The sequence below is a fragment of the Poromitra crassiceps genome, assembly GCF_964638095.1.
Source record: "Poromitra crassiceps genome assembly, chromosome: 4".
Classification (NCBI taxonomy): Eukaryota; Metazoa; Chordata; class Actinopteri; order Beryciformes; family Melamphaidae; genus Poromitra; species Poromitra crassiceps.
The window spans coordinates 55,602,640-55,620,452 of record NC_139626.1 but is presented as its reverse complement, the minus strand read 5'-3'; the positions used below and the strand labels follow the sequence as shown (position 1 = coordinate 55,620,452).

General features: G+C 44.4%; 1 protein-coding gene across 1 annotated transcript in view; it reads left to right on the top strand.

Moving 5' to 3' along the window:
• The window catches only part of LOC310775852 (uncharacterized protein), a gene marked incomplete at both ends in the record, with an annotated part of 19,355 nt that extends 2,367 nt beyond the window's left edge, over positions 1-16,988 (top strand). Inside the window, 7 exons of the mRNA XM_083635979.1 lie at positions 1,029-1,103; positions 4,530-4,790; positions 9,819-9,941; positions 10,060-10,100; positions 14,534-14,703; positions 14,772-14,880; positions 16,845-16,988. Of these exons, the coding sequence (XP_083492105.1) occupies positions 1,029-1,103; positions 4,530-4,790; positions 9,819-9,941; positions 10,060-10,100; positions 14,534-14,703; positions 14,772-14,880; positions 16,845-16,988 (923 nt within the window). The remainder of the gene's footprint in view (positions 1-1,028; positions 1,104-4,529; positions 4,791-9,818; positions 9,942-10,059; positions 10,101-14,533; positions 14,704-14,771; positions 14,881-16,844) is intronic.
• Between the last annotated feature and the right edge of the window lie 825 nt (positions 16,989-17,813).

The window sequence follows — 17,813 nt, the reverse complement described above, 5'->3', positions numbered from 1 at the left end:
AGGGAGGAGTTTGAAAGAGAGGGGGGTTTCCTGCTGTTATGGAGGAAATTACTGTTCAAAACTATTGTTTAGATGTCTGACGTCTTACTGATGCCAAAAATGAATGGTTAAAGTGACTGTTCTATCGAATTTCACAAAAAGCTATTTATCTCAGCTTAAATTTTCAGACGCTGAAACCATGCTGTATTCAAGTGCTAATGCCTACATAACTACTAACTCTACAAACTAACTCTTTTAGACAGAGAAAGCATACATTCTATTAGTTCTTTTGAGATATTTTGTGTTCACAAAATCTTAGCAGAAAAGAATCCTCGGGTCTTGAAAGATTAGCCAGAATCCTCAAAAAAACCCTCTGGCAGAAGCTACCTACAGTAAAAAAAAAACGGCTGGCAGTGAATGTGTTAATTATTAAAATTTCTAATTCAATGTAGCCTTTTAGTCATAAAGATTATTGAAAGATATTCCATATTCCAGACTGAAATGCTATAACAGAAGTGGAGTATTGGCCAGAATGACATGAACATTTGGACACTTATTCAGCGGGTATCTTGCATGTTGCGTTCAGGTGCACTGTGTAATTTTTTTTTTTTTTTTTGCAATTCCATCGCGGGCCACAAAGGTGGCGCCCGCGGGCCGCATCCGGCCCACGGGCCGTAGTTTGCCCATGTATGTCCTAGAGGCTTGAAGCTATTTCATGGCCGCTTGTCTTTTATAATATTATGTTCCCTTCATCTGCTCTCTCTCTCTCTCTCTCTCTCTCTCTCTCTCTCTCTCTCTCTCTCTCTCTCTTTCTCTTTCTGACTTGCTCTCATTATCCCTCCCTCTCTCTCTCCTCCTCTCCACTCTCCCTCTATCTCTCTCGCCCAGGTGAGCCCAGATTTCTGGTGTTGGTCGTGGGTTTGACTGTGGCTGTGGCCGTTGTGCTGCTGGCTGTCATTCTGCTGCTGCTCTACAAATGCTACAAATGGAAGACACATAAAAACACAGCTTAGTCTTAAAGTTAATTTATGTTAATATATTTCTTCCAGATGGTTCCAGGAACACCTCAGTGTTGGTGAGTCCCTCTGGTGAAGCAGTGGACGACACTTCAGTGACTCTGACATGTGAGTGAAACTAAGGTCGCTTTCACATATAAGCTGATGGACTCGGTGCGATTCGGGGGGTGAAGTTGTAACATTGTTGTGATTTTAATTTGGTCTGGTTCACTTTCACACAGCAATTTGTAAAAGCGCACCAAACTTTCTAAACAATGTCACGTGGTCGAAACAGTCACTCATCTATTGGACAGAATAGAGAAGGGAAATCTCTCCTCTCTTCAGCAGGCTTCTTGCCTGATCTGAGGGCTGACTGAACAACACAAGTGAATCCGCAAAACACAAACCATGGAGCAACACCACCTGCAATATTTCTGGTTTTACTTTGGTGTTAATATCAAATAAATATTTGACAAGAATGTGCCCAATATTAGCAGCAGATGAGGCAGAAAGCTGTTGAACATTTCATTCTGCAGATGAGAGTAGCCTACCTACTGAAGGAGATAGGCAAGCCAGCCAGTAGCCTGTACTACGAAGCTATCTTAACAGACCCGCGATCTGTCACTTTGATCTGGTTTGACTGAACAGGATCAAAGCTATCTAGTTTAACGATACTACGACGCTGGTTTTCTACTCGATAACTGAAGCTGGCTTTATCTGGGATCTGCCTGTGCACGCGCACGTTTTTCGCTCGTGCACAGGCGCGCGTCCACGCGAAAGAGGTGCGCTAGCCAATCACATTATGAACAGCTGAGTTGATCCACGCCCACACCCATTTCCTCATTCAATGAAAGCGCAGTGCGTGATCAGAGTTTTAGCGGATATTTAATGTAACCTATGTCAGAATGAAAATCCGCGTTGGATATAGTCTGCTGAAGGACTGCTAAAGCTGCCGCTTGTATTCACATCAGTCATTTGATTTACTTTGATCAGCGATTTCTGTCCCTTAAATGTGTAATCTCAGCCTATAAATTTCCACAATCTGTAAACCTATTTAGACCATAGATTTAGAAACGCGTGCTCAATGAATAATGATCTCTATCACTCATTATGTGTGTAGTTGCACTGATCGAATAATTAATATATAAAATATTGATAATGCTGATGCCTAATATAAAAGAGAAAACTGCTGAACTGAATTGAGACGATGCGGGCATAGTTTTCATTGATAAAAACTAGCCTATTTTTGCTCATATATTGGCATACAGCCTACAGGACACAGTTCCAGCTGAAACATGCAAGAGTAGCCTGCATATTTAGTAGCCTATTGGGGCTATCCCATATTTATATTATATGTATATATTTTCTGGCATGTAGGAGAATATCACCCTCACTCCATTTGAGGCTCCGTGTATGATATGCGCTGCGTGATTAATAGTGATCATATTTCTCCACGCATCGTTGAGCTGTTAACACATTCACTGCCAGCCTTTTTTTTTTTACTGTAGGTAGGTTCTGCCAGAGGTTTTTTTTGAGGATTCTGGCTCATTTTACAAGAGCCGAGGATTATTTTCTGCTTGGACTTTGTGAACACAAAGTTCACAAAAGTACTAATAGAATGTGTGCTTTCTCTGTCTAAAAGAGTTAGTTTGTAGAGTTAGTAGTTATGTAGATATTAGCCGTTGAGTACAGCATGGTTTCAGCGTCTGAGACTGAAAGCTGAGATAATCGCAGTTTTGTGAAATTCAATCAAACAGGCAGAACAGTCACTTTAACCATTTATTTTTGGCATCAGTGAGAGATCAGATATCTAAACAATATAGTTCTGAACGCCCTCTCCTTCAAACTCCTCCCTCCGTGGGCGTGTCTGGTGGCTTTCAGCAGCGTTTGTCACAAGCGAGTGTTCTGCTGCTGCTGCTGCTGCTGCGAGTTTGAGCAGCCTCCCTCCCTGGCAGCGAGTGTGAATGGGGCTCACTCGTTTCTTGGGTTTGAGAGCTTTGATGAAGCTTTGTGCGATTCTAGGCTTTATGCTGCGTGTTTCAAAGTGTGTTTTCCACCCAGTCTATTTTTGGAATCCCCCACCGCCAGCTCCCAGCGCGATAATGCGCGAAAGTGAAAGCGTTTTCGCCAATCCATTTTACAGTAGAGAATGGTTTCCTTGCGCAGTTTTGGCTCTGCTTTTTCTAGTGTGGAGAGCACTGTCGCCACTTAGTGGGTCCGTGGAATGGGTTGTACACGTTCGCTGGCTCCAATATTTTTATAGGAGACGTGGGGGGGCGTTGATCCACGTCGCACCGTCAATTTTTTTTTTTTTTTTTTTTAAGACGAGATATCTCGTCTATGGCAGTCAACCGTTGGATTTTGTAAGACGAGATATCTCGTCAATGGCAGTGAACGTGTTAAGACATAAAGTGGTAAGTAGGCTTAATTTAATTATGCAGCCTACAGAGCCACAAATGTTTTTCTTGTTCTATTCTCAGTTGACTGCAATCTATTTTTCATATGGCGATCTTATATGAATGGTGAGTGACTCCAGAGAGCCGATTATATGGGTCTGTCATGGATTTTGATCTTATCCTCTGAAGCTAACCTGGTCGGGACCAGGTTAGCTTTGCAGCATGAGTTGCCATGGTGATTAGAAGTTAACTTGCTTTGTAGTACGGCTAAACCAGGGTTAAACCTGAAGTTACCTCGCTAAACCACTAATCTTGCTTTGTAGTACAGGCTACAGCTGTTGAGAAACGATGTGTTGTTGTTGTACGTCACGACGCGGCACACAGGTTCTGTACACGTGTGCACGCCGCAGTGTTTGTTTTGCTCCCTTCTACCGTCTTCTACTCATGATGCACTGCATGAGTGCATCAGATGCACTGGCGCTCTTGTGTTTAGTCCGGGTTGCTTTCACACAACAAACGAACCGTGCCAGGGTTCACTTGGAAGCGAACCGAGACCCACGTTTTCAAACGGACCAGAGTTTGTTTGTTTGTTCCACCACAGAGTTCGTTTGCGCTTTCACACCATCCCAAACGAAGCGCACTATCCGAGGAAACAAACTCTGGCGCGGTTAAAGCGGACTAAACAGCTTATATGTGAAAGCGACCTAAAAGCAACAAACACCAAACAAACAAACAAACAAATATGTTTTTAATCTGTCAAATTGTTTTAGTCGTTATTAATCAGAGAAAGGTTTCACTGAGCATGTATCTTTTTTTTCTGCTTCACTTTCACAACTGGGAGCTGCCAGTGCAACCGCAGTGTGTGACTGTAGTTCACTGAGCAGCTCCACTGCAACACTTGGAGATGAAGTGCCTTGCTCAAGGGTACAGTGACAGCAGATGTTGAGGGACAGGAGAGCATGACATAATTCACTGTTGTCAACAAGATCTTCCCAGCTGTTCTGGGGATTCAAACCATCAGACTTCCAGTCACAAGCTGACTTCCAAATGTTCAGTTGTTGCCTCCCACATCTTTACTACTAATAGTTTAATTACAGTATGTGTCATTGCTAAAACACATCCTTATTTTATATCATCCATGTTAATCCATGTTCTCCAGATGGTCCCAGGAACACCTCAGTGTTGGTGAGTCCCTCTGGTGAAACACTGGAGGGCACTTCAGTGACTCTGAGCTGCAGCAGTGATGCCAACCCAGCAGCTACTTACACCTGGTACAAGAAGAATGACGCCTCTCCAAAAGCATCAGGACAGACCTTCACCATCACTAACTTCACATCTGAACATAATGGAGAATATTACTGTGAGGCCAGCAACCCATTAGGAGCTACAACTTCTCCTACCCATCTAATCGCTCTAGCAGGTAGAGGTATGATTTATTCTGGAAATAAAGTAATTTGAGGTTAAGTTTTCATGTTTTTGTTTTCTTCTATCACTGTTGTTAATGAATCATGTCTTTAGGTTATTGAAATCATGTTATTCTTTTATTTTATTGTAATGTTACTATCAGGGGTGTAGTGGTAAATACAGAGGTGGCTAAACTATCCAAGGCGAGTAGTTTACCCACCTTGTTTCCCCTCATTGATTGATACAGTTATGTTATTGACTTTTTTTCATGCCAGAAAATGTTCTTCTTGTCAGGGTGGACAAAGCTCTGAAACAGCAGACAGAGATCTACTCTAATTCTGACTTTCATCTCAAAATCCTACTTCTTTTTCCCAGAATTCTGACATTAAACTCAGAATGCTAACTTTATTTTCAGAATTCTGACTTTACTCTCGGAAACCTGATTTAAAGTTATAATCTGAAAGATGTTCATCTAAATGATAAAATAAAATAAACTAAACATAAAAGTCATTATTTGATTGAGCCTATATATAGCCCATTGATGGAAGCCAGTTTGCATCTTCAGTATTGCAGCATTAATGAGCTTGGGTGGGCGAAGCTAACACAATAGACTTACTGTGTACTGTAGGGCTATTACTGTGTAGGTTACTGTAGGTTCCCCACAACTCAGTAGGATAACAAGCTACTTTTTTCCGGTCTCTGCTAGCATTACTGGTGGTTACAATGGCTGAACAAACTGACTATTGTCACATAATCAGTGTTGGGCAAGTTACTTGGGAAATGTAATTAGTAACTGATTACTGATCATCCATTAAAAAGTAATAAAAGTTACTCGCTGATTACTTTTTCAAAAGTAATTAGTTACATTTTTTGTTATGTTACAAGTTACTTTTTCTTTCTTCTTTTTTACCCCCCAAAAAGTGACATCCAGCTCCTTTTACAACTGAATCCACTTTATTGGAATGAAATACAGGAGTCCACAATCAGCCAAACTGCATAACTGTGAACATTGCACCCTCTCAAACCTGAACAGTGTGTATATATTAGTGGGGTCAACGGTTACCAACGTTTCTAAACGTGTACTCGGGACCTTCTGCCAGCGTCTAACCATTTAACCGTTGTTTGTGCTATATAACTGCTAGAGGGCACTGTCGCCATTCAAATACCTCCCATTCATAGTTGGTACCAGCTAGATCAGGCATATCCAAAGTCCGGGCCTGGGGCCAATTGCGGCCTTCAGACTGATTTTAAGTGGCCCTCGTCTTGTCTCTCAAAATATACTATATGTGGCCCTCCACACTGTATTGGTTAATCAAGCAAGTGCAATTTGCATTTTTCCCTTCACCTAACGATGACAGCACTATACAGTATGTATGTAGAAGCACCAAGTAGGAACAGCACAGGCAGAACTAATGTTTTCAGATGGTAAACAAAGTCTTTCGAGTACATTTAGATGTGATTTTGTTATTTTATTTGATTCATAACCCATATGATGTTATTTTATTTGATTCATAACCCATATGAGGTGAGAAGCACCCGTGGCCCCCGAGCATTTTCACATGATCTAATCTGGCCCCCATTCAAAAAGGCTTGGACACCCCTGAGGTAGATCATGGATTCATGTGGTTTTAACGACTGCGCTGAACGCTAGTTTTTAATGGAGACTGCACCTTTTCTCTGCCTGAGGAAACGTACCCTTGATGGTAAGGAATCACTGCAGCATTAGGATACAGTAGCACTTGGATACAAGTGGCTAACGCTAGCTCCATCCGTTTACAACAGTGGTTTTCGCTACAACGTTGGCAAGTAAATTATGTTACATAACAGCTACATTACCATCTTCAGTGAATCTCAGCTGCTGGGTGATCGTTGTTGAGGTAGGCTAGTCCTCACGGTGTTTGTCATACAAAATTGGATGTTGAGAAACCAAATTGAGGAGCCGGGGGTTCCCCCATTTAACACGTTGAGTGCCATGGACGAGATATCTCGGCTTACATGATCCAACCGTTAAGTGCCAAGGACGAGATATCTCGGCTTACATAAACATTTTTTTTTTTTGACGGTGGGACATCGATCAACCCCTTTTACGTCTCCTATAGCAGAATTGGAGGAAGAGAATGTGTATAATCTATTTTACCGACCAGCTAGGTGGCGACGGTGCCCTCCCGACAGAGAGAAAGTCAACCAAAAGCAGCCGCCTCCCGCGGCTGCTTCCTCCATTCTCAAGGAAATGGCTTGCCGATTTTACAGTCATCAGTCACCAGACTCGCCGCTCTCGGGCCGCGCCAGCAGCAGCACACGGGGGATTGCAAATTTGCATAATATATTATGGGTAAAACACACTTTGAAACGCCCGCAGAAAGGCCAGAATCGCACGCATTCCGAAAACCCAGAAACGAACGAGCCTCATTCTCATACTGTAGGCGGGGAGGGAGGCTGCTCAAACTCAATGCCAGGGAGGGAGGCTGCAGCAGAGCACTCGCTTGTGACAAACGCAGGCTGAAAGCCACTAGACACGCCCACGGAGGGAGGAGTTGAAGGAGAGGGCGTTCGGAACTATATTGTTTGGATGTCTGATCTCTCACTGATGCCAAAAATAAATGGTTAAAGTGACTGTTCTGCCTGTTTGATTGAATTTCACAAAACTGCGATTATCTCAGCTTTCACTCTCAGACAGCTGAAACCATGCTGTACTCAACGGCTAATATCTACATAACTACTAACTCTACAAACTAACTCTTTTAGACAGAGAAAGCACACATTCTATTAGTACTTTTGTGAACTTCGTGTTCACAAACTCCAAGCAGAAAAGAATCCTCGGCTCTTGTAAAATGAGCCAGAATCCTCAAAAAACGGCCTGGCAGAAGCTACCTACAGCAAAAAAAAAACGGCTGGCAGTCAATGTGTTAAGCAGCAAGCTATGCAAGCTCATGGAGGTATGACAGCTGTAAACAAAGGATTTCATTGGTCAAACATATTTTTCCCATATGTGAACACTTAAGTGTAACGTTAAAGTTATCATCTGTAGCTTACAGGCAGCATTATCCCCTCTCAACAGTTTATTTTTTCATGAGAAATAAACACAGTAAAATCATTGTCAAAACTTTATTTAAAAGTTGGTGGGGAGACGTGTAATTGGTTATTGACTTTTCTAAACGGATATGAATTAGTATCCGGTTATCCGTGTACACGGTGACAGCCCTAGTATATATACATAGAAAGTAATGTCTACTGCGGAAAATTCATTCATCGCACAGAGCAATTTTTCGACTGTAGGCTACAGCCCTGATCAGCCACTCCCACTCTCCCTCCGTAACAACCTGATAAGAGCTCTTAAACTGCTCTAAGATGACCAAACTGAACCCGTTTCAGTTTCAGGACAAACTGCGCCTCTCTCGACATGCATAGTTATCTTTTAAATTGACCAAGTATGTGTACCCCGTGCCACAATTAAAATGGGATAAAGAAAGTAACCTCTGTCTCGTTCACCAGCATTCATATTTTTTCAGATGCTGGTACACAGAGAAAGGCAGGAAGTGACGTTCACTTTGGCTCTCTATACACTGAATGCAATACAACTATTTGAAATCACCACCAGGTGGTGCCAAAGAGCCCAATACACCAATTCCAATACACATCATGGCCCCCTATTCTCCCACAGGCCTTCGGCGCTAAAACGGGCCTTAACCGCAAAAAAACGTGCCTTGCGCCTGTTTTGGGACGATATCAATATGGCTTTACGCTGCCAAATGCGCTTTAGGCCGAATGGGCGTGGCGCAGTCCCAGAATGGGCCAAAGTGGGCGTGTCGGCCTTAAATCTCGGCGTACTGATATCTTCGCACCTGGCGTAAATTTAGCGCTTTGCGCCTTTGAAAACCAGGCCTATTCAGTGCGCCAGTGCTCTTCTGCCTCTCCCCTGTCACCCTTCTCTGTCTCTCTCTGAAACCAGGCCTATACAGTGCGCCAGTGCTCTTCTGCCTCTTCTCTGTCACCCCTCTCTCTCTCTCTCTGACTCCCTCGCTTAGACAGGCACAACACACTTCCCATATAGGAAAAATAAGTTGTAAGTTGTCTGGCCTGTCCCAGCATGCATTGTGCTTCTCCATTTCGCTACTAAATAGCAACCAAATGAGGCGAAATAGATATAAAAGGTTGATCTAAATTAATGTGTAATGGTAACACAACCTGCAATTGTACACATTTCAATATTGGACCAAATGAAACATCGAAATGAATACACCACCCTATGTGAAACATATATGTCCTCCTGGGCCTATATATATCTCTTATCGATTTAACGTGATTTAGATAAGTGACAGCGGAATAACTTATAACTTGGCCCTACTTCACATTTAGTTTTACAATAAAAACACATTTATGCAATGACTTTACATAATGTAGGGTATATTTATGTGCATCATTCTACCTGCAGCAGGGGAGAGAAAACGATATCGTTCTGGACAAACTTTCACCAATATAAAATTAATCTCATCATATAGGGATAGGCTATATTTTTCTAGCTGATGCCTTTAGAACATTCTTTTCACTTTGATCTTGCTATAGTGTAGCGTATTTACATGCTTGCAGTATTTAAACTGCAGTTAGATTGGTTTGAGAAGCATAATAATATGGAATAATAGCCTATAATGGAGACAGACAGACTGGATGAAGGTAGTGGGGGGGGGGGCAGAGCGTTTGGCTTTCGTCTGGTTTTGCGGGACCACTAGAATTGGAGCTAAAAAGGCAAGCGTGCGATTCGTTTATTGCAGTTATCCAATGAGCATGACGGTGCATAATTTTACGCTTAAAAGGCGTGGTTGTAATGCTTTAGGCTGCGTGTAGCGCCAGCACGACGATATCAAGTGCGCTGGTCCACGCCCACTGATTTGCGCTGCGCAGGCGCTCGGCCTAGAAACAGCGCTGATGCAACGATAGGGGCCCTTATGTTCCCTTCATCTTTTTGCACCCACTCATCTAACTATCTCTCTCTCTCTCTCTGTCTGACTTGCTCTCTTTCTTCCTCCCTCTCTCTCCCCTCTTCCAGCTGTCTCTCGCCCAGGTGACTTCCTGGTTTTGACTGTGTCTGTGTCTGTGACTGTTGTTGTTGTGCTGTTGGCTGTCAGTCTGCTGCTGCTCTACAAATGGAAGAGAAAGAGGAGGAGTGATAGTGAGTTACCTTCACACCCTGTCAATGTCTGTCATCATCATCATCATCACTCACACACACACACACACACACACACACACACACACAAACAAACAACCGTTGTACTGTCTGTCCACAGATTTGCACACCAGGAGAAACTCAGACACCAGAAACTTGCAGGTGACTTTTCCCCCTTTGTATCTATTTTTAAGCAGTGCAGCTGCTTAAAAGTGACTAAAGTGACTTTAGCCGTTTTCACACATGCCTACAGGAACATTGCCTGTAAATCAATATCGGCCATTTCCCGGAATTTCCCTTCACACCTGAGGCCTCACATGTGTGAATATAGCAGCGAAATTGCCTGTATTTGAGGGGGGGGGGGGGGCACTGCAGAGCGGGTGGGGAGTGACGTGTGCACTTGGATGGGGAATCCTCCTTATTTTGGGGCTCGGCAAAACTCCGATGGTGAAATAAGTTTGCTTGTCACACAATAAATCACACTCGTTTGACTTAAGAGGGCATGTATGTTGTATCCTTCACATTCGCTAACCAGTCTTTGAACTGAAATCTTTGAAGAAGTAGGGATCCCTGTCGGAGAGAAATAGCCTGGCTGGTTCGATGTTTATCCGTTCACCTGCGTCACGTTGAAGCACTTTTTACAGACTGGCTTCGTTTGATGTGTCCAGGGGGCTTGCCTTCGCTGTCAGCAACGTAAGCAAAATACTTCCACATTTCGCTTCGTGCATTTGCTTTCTAAACAAGCGTTGGGCGGCTTGCAAGACTCAAGCCGCTGCCATTTTCGCTGTGTCTGTGTCTCCGTCGGGCTGGACTGAAGGACTCTGGCCAGAGTGCGAGCAGAGAGGGGAGGGGGGGGGGGGGGCACGCCCACACATGAAGCAGCCATACTGCTCTTGTGACAACCTAGGAACTGGTGAAATGTCCGCGATGACGGGGTTGCGCTTATACCGGAAAATAACTTTCACACATGAAGGCATTAGACCGCTTTCCGGTCATTTACCGGTAAAAAGCGCATGTGTGAAAACGGCTTGTGTGTGTGTATGGTGAGATTTGGGGAGACTGGCTCGAGGTGGAGGAAGGGGCGTGGCCCTGATGCCAGCTCCCCGGTCTGCACCAAGTCATGGTCTGCACAGACAGACAGAGGCACAGAGCGTAGAGCAGTGGTAGCCAACACGGTGCCCACGGGCACCTGGTCGCCCGTGCGGTGGCGCTGTGGCGCCCGCAAGCCACGTTCAGAAAAATTTGTTTTTTTATTTGTTTTTCTCCTCCCTTCCCACAATAACACACGAATGTAGAAAATAATTGGTTTAACAATGCATACGTTTTAAAAACGTTTATTGTCTGTGTATAATTTATTGTCTGTGTATAATTAATGATTAATTAACTATTTTGATCCGCCTGGTTCGGGGTCAAAGTTTAGTTTAACATTACGTCACTACGTCATTCACTCTGCGACAGTGCGACTGCCAGCTGCCAATGATTATATCAGTCGGCTAAGCTAAATGATGGAAAGCAAGAACAATGGCAGAAAAGCAAAAGCACCAATTTCACGAGGAGTGGGAGGAAGAGTTCTTCTTCACAACAGTGAAAGAAAAGAGTGTATGTCTCATTTGTGGAGCATCTGTTGCAATGGCGAAGCGGCACAACATAGAGAGGCACTTCAGTACGACCCAAAAAAATGTAAATACCAACTACCCGCCTGGTAGCTCATTGCGGAGAGAAAAAGTCTGTGACTTAAAGTCAGCTTTAGACAAACAGCAATCATTTTGTGAAAAAGTCCCAGGCAGCAACTGAAGCCTCGTTTAAAGCTGCTCATTTTTTGATAAAGCACAAGAAACCTTTTTCGGATGGCGATATACTGAAGGGATCAATGACAGTGATTGCAGACACCTTGTTTAAAGATGGGGGCAAGTACGATCACCAGAAGAGTGTCAGCTATGTCCGACAACTTAACAGAGCAGCTGGACCGAGACCTGGGAACTTGTCGTTGGTTCAGTATCCAGTGCGACGAGTCAGTGGACACCAGCAGTACGGCGCAGCTGATGGTGTTTGTACGCATGGTGTTCAATGATTTCTCCATCAAAGAGGAACTGCTGATGCTACTGCCCCTAAAGACGACAACAAGGGGTGTTGATATCTACGAGGCGGTGAAGGGGTATTTTGTGGAGAAAAATGTACCGCTAGAAAAGATGGTGGGCCCTATTCTCCCACAGGCCTTCAGCACTAAAACGGGCCTTAACCGCAAAAAAACGTGCCTTGCGCCTGTTTTGGGACGATATCAATATGGCTTTACGCTGCCAAATGCGCTTTAGGCCGAATGGGCGTGGCGCAGTCCCAGAATGGGCCAAAGTGGGCGTGTCGGCCTTAAATCTCGGCGTACTGATATCTTCGCATCTGCCGTAAATTTAGCGCTTTGCGCCTTTGAAAACCAGGCCTATTCAGTGCGCCAGTGCTCTTCTGCTGCCTCTCCCCTGTCACCCTTCTCTGTCTCTCTCTGAAACCAGGCCTATTCAGTGCGCCAGTGCTCTTCTGCCTCTTCTCTGTCACCCTTCTCTCTCTCTCTCTGACTCCCTCGCTTAGACAGGCACAACACACTTCCCATATAGGAAAAATAAGTTGTAAGTTGTCTAGCCTGTCCCAGCATGCATTGTGCTTCTCCATTTCGCTACTAAATAGCAACCAAATGAGGCGAAATAGATATAAAAGGTCGATCTAAATTAATGTGTAATGGTAACACAACCTGCAATTGTACACATTTCAATATTGGACCAAATGAAACATCGAAATGAATACACCACCCTATGTGAAACATATATGTCCTCCTGGGCCTATATATATCCCTTGTCGTTTTAACGTGATTTAGATAAGTGACAGCGGAACGCGCTGCGGAACGCTTTCTACTGTCATGTGCTATACTGTGATGTCCGCTCCAATAACTTGGCCCAACTTCACATTTAGTTTTACAATAAAAACACATTTATGCAATGACTTTACACAATGTAGGGTATATTTATGTGCATCATTCTACCTGCAGCAGGGGAGAGAAAACGATATCGTTCTGGACAAACTTTCACCAATATAAAATTAATCTCATCATATAGGGATAGGCTATATTTTTCTAGCTGATGTATTTAGAACATTCTTTTCACTTTGATCTTGCTATAGTGTAGCGTATTTACATGCTTGCAGTATTGAAACTGCAGTTAGATTGGTTTGAGAAGCATAATAATATGGAATTATAGCTGCTGCGCAGCAATGGGTCGTGGCCGGGCAAGTCTCAAGTCTTTTAGCTATAGGCCAAGTCACGTCTCAAGTCTTTAGTCACAAGTCCAAGTCAAGTCTCAAGTCTCTTATGGATGAGCTTTCTATCATCTGCTGCATGCAATCCAGTCTGCTTAGAACACTGCCGTTCATGACAGGGCTTGGGCAGAAGGCAGAGCTGATGTTATGGAGAGGAAGGCTGAGTGATTTATAGATGACATCATCAGTGATGTCACAAAACTGCTGACATCACTGATGACATCATCAGTGATCAGTGGATATTCAAGCTTTATTTAGCAAGAATTTGCATTAAAGTACCATTTACAGTCAAACATTTTGATGCACTGTGGGCTCAATTTTTGATCTATCAAATATCTGTTTGATAGTTTTGTGGAGGACAGTCTAACGATGCAGATGCTGGAGTTTGGTGTCGTTTGAAGAAAAAATGTGGGAGGAGTAGGGTTTAATTAGTTTTACAGTTTTTGCAGTTTTGCGGTCTTTAGACTTCATAATTGGCCATAGGTTGCAGCGTACAAAAGTTTCTCCTCATTTGGGCACACATTTCGGTGAAAGTGGCAAAGCCATAGCCCATATGCCTGATTTGTTATGAATTTTCAAAGTTTGAAACTTTAGACGGTCGCTGTAGCGCCACCATCAGGACTATAGGCGCCAAATTCACGTCAACTTAGTTTGGCATGGGACTGGACCTTTGTGCAAAGTTTGGTTTATATTCATGCATGGGAAGTCTGACTTCCTGGGGAGAAGAAGAAGAAGAAGAAGAAGAATAATAATACAGGCAAATACAAGCAGTGGCCCTGCCGCTTCGCTGGCCCGGCCACTAATAATAGCCTATAATGCAGACAGACAGACTGGATGAAGGGAGGGGGGGGGCAGAGCGTTTGGCTTTCGTCTGGTTTTGCGGGATCACTGGAATTGGAGCTAAAAAGGCAAGCGTGCGATTCGTTTATTGCAGTTATCCAATGAGCATGACGGTGCATAATTTTACGCTTAAAAGGCGTGGTTGTAATGCTTTAGGCTGCGTGTAGCGCCAGCACGACGATATCAAGTGCGCTGGTCCACGCCCACTGATTTGCGCTGCGCCAGGCGCTCGGCCTAGAAACAGCGCTGATGCAACGATAGGGACCATGGTGTCTGTGACAACAGCCATGACAGGCCGTCACACAGGCTTTGTGGCTAAATGTAAAGGTGATCCAGATTTCCCAACGTTTCTGCATTACCACTGTATCATTCACCAGCAGGCGATATGTGCAAAGGTGATGGGCTTTGATCACGTGATGACTCCCGCATTGACTACTGCAACTCCCTGCTTGCAGGCCTCCCCACCAAATCCATCCACAGACTGCAATATGTTCAGAACTGTGCCGCCCAGGTTCTTACCAGAACCCAGAAGTCAGAACACATCACCCCTGTCCTCCACTCACTCCACTGGCTCCCCATCAACCAACGCATCACCTTCAAACTCCTCCTCCTGGTCTACAAGGCGGTCAACCACACTGGTCCCACCTACCTGCAGGAACTCCTCCCCCCCAAGCCCCCCTCCCGGTCACTCAGATCCGACACCCTCAACCTGCTTGTTGTCCCCCGCACCAAGCTGGCAACGATGGGTGACCGAGCCTTCTCCACTCTGGGGCCACGCCTGTGGAACCAGCTCCCAGGAACTGTCCGGGCCTCTGAATCCCTCACTGTTTTTAAAACGAACCTTAAGACCCACCTGTTCCGCTCTGCGTTTTAGCTCTGAGTTTTTTTAGTGGCACAGTTAATTAGTTTTGCCTTTCCTATGCTTAGCTATTCCTTTTCCACTTTTAGTTAACTAACTAAATAGCTCTGTGCTGTTTTTAGCTTGTTTTTATCTTGTCTTTTATCTACTGTAAAGCACCTTGAGATTTGTTTTACATTTTAAAGTGTGCTATATAAATTAAAGCAATTATTATTATTATTATTATTATAAAGATCATAAACAGCATCCGTGCCAAAGCTAAACAACACAGGTCATTCAAGGTTCTGTTGGAGGAGCTGTCAGCTGAATATGGTGACCTGTTACTGCACACTGAAATCCGATGGCTCAGCAGAGGGAAAGTTCTGAACGGTTTTTATCACTGCTGGGGGAAATCAAGGAGTTTATGGAAACCAGAGGGGAGGACGCCTCACTGCTGCAGGACACTGAGTGGATACTCGACCTTGCGTTTCTCACTGACATCACTTCAGAGCTGAACAGTTTGAATTGTGAACTGCAAGGCAAAGGTAAGACTGTCTCTGACATGATCAGTTCTGTAAATGCTTTTAAAGCCAAGATGAACATTTTCTCTGTGCATTTACAACGGAAGAAATTGCTGCACTTTCCATCTGTGCAGGCAGTGCTGAATGATGATGCTTCTGCATCAGGGCTCTTGGGCAGGGCTGCAGAAAAGTACTGCCAACTCATAAACAGACTTGGACAAGAGTTTGAAAACAGGTTCTGTGACATTCATTTCAAATCCTTTCATGCAAGTGGACATGACACACACTGCTGACTACTAAGTGAGGCATTCAACTTGGATGCTGGTGAATTAGAGATGGAAATGATCACTTTGCAAAATGACATCACCCTCAAAGCCCACCAGGGCACACCAAATTTTTGGTGCCTTGTGGGCCCAGAAAAGTATAAAGGTGTGTGCTGTCAAGAAGGTCGCCTCCGATGGAAGGAAAGCGACCTAAGGTTGCGAGATCAGCTCGCGGGAATGACCACCGGGTCTCTGGAAAGCCACATAGCTCCAAAGGTCGAGCGTCTAAGGCCATTCATGGGAGTAAAAAGAAATGAACAATACCACAGGAGATGGCCGGGCCAGTAACCAAATGAAATGCTTAATGTTAGAAGCCAAGGGGAGCGAGTGATTAAAGGACATTAAATGTATTAACACATGTAATGAATATTAACACATGTAATGAATATGAAATGTAACAGATATTAACACATGTAACCAATATATTCTGAAACAAATATAACTGAATGTACTTGTGCTGAAAGTAGACTCTCAAAGCACAGAGTTAAGTATTGAGGCCGTGTAATTGGTCCTATGTGTGGACAGACTGTATGTGCCCTTCCTGGCTTGGGTTGATATGCAAGCTATAATTAGAAAACAGCCTGAGGAGTTGGGAGATGGAATGGAATGTGGTGCTTCCCTGGAAGACCATTCTGGGCTGCATGTAATCAACCCGGCAGGAAATATGGTTCATGACAAAGCAGGATGTACCATATATGGGCGCTGAGTCGCACAGGAAACATGTAAGAAGGAAATACCCCATAAGGAGGTATGGGAGTCGCACAGGAAACGCGTAGGAGGGGATGGCCGAATAGGGGCGAATGAGTCGCCTTTCCTGGGCCATGGCATAGTATATAACCAAGAGACTTCGGCTCATCTGGGCCAGTTCGCTGCTGCTACGAAGCTCTCTCAGACGAGGGACTTCACTTTGGACTTAACAAATGGACTAAGGATTACGAGCACTTTCCAACGGAGCGCACACAGAGGACTATTTCAAAGAGGATTACAAGAACAAAGCATGAATCGCGGATTGGCCATTTCCCCTAAAGAGACTTTGGAATACAATTGAACTTTGTGCGTCACTCCCCGCTCGTCCTCGAGTCAGCGTGGAAGTCGGGAATCCAACGAGGCGGCCGCCTCCCGGATCCTGAGCAAGGAGCTCTCCCAAGGACTCTCGCTGCTCGACGGAGCCAGCCCCCAGCCGGGGAAGCTGATCTCATTCTCATTCCACCCCCCCAAAGTAACTTGATGAGTATACCACCATTAGCAGTAATTAGTAGTTTATTAGAAGTGATATTGCATGTTTCTATATTACCAAATGAAATCAGATGTTTAATCATTGCTAATGCTGTACCCTGCAAAAGCTTTATAATAAAACAAATCAATTGGATTTAAAGTAACGAAGTGGACATTGAATGGTGTATTTTCCATGATAGTAATAATAAGGTTAGAGGTGCGTACAACATACTATGGTTCTTAAAGGTTATCCTGGCTAACAAAATAGCAGTGCCCCTACGGCTTTACTTAGTCGTTAAACATTATCTAGTCGGTAACAAGTGCAAGATTCGAGTGGAGCAAGCTGCCATAATAACAGACTCGACTGTACTGGTTATACCCGGCTCCAGGCTATTCAGCCGAGGTCGCCAGTCAGTGGTAGAGGGGTAAGGAGTCTGGAACACCACTCCGGCAGTTAGAGCTAGACGAGTTGCTCCCACATAACAGCTTAATTAAAGTGCAGAAGCTAGATGGAGTTATACACATCAAGCTGTTACTTTCGGACCCGTTGAATGGAGAGCTGTTTCTACCAGTATTAAGATAGTTCGCATCTATACTGAGGATATTGGCAGAGAATCAAGACATGGCGCCCAACGTGGGGCTCTAGCGGACACGCGGAGCCACACACTGAGAAGAATCCCAGCGGAAAGGAGCCGCTGAACTGCGGGGAAGCAACCCACAGAAAGGCGCGCGGAACGGGAGTGACCTGTCCGAGTGCCAACGGCCGGCGCCCTGAGAGTGAATCAGAGCGGCCGGTTCCGCAAAACTGCATCTTGCATCGCAGTAAGCGGGAAAAAGG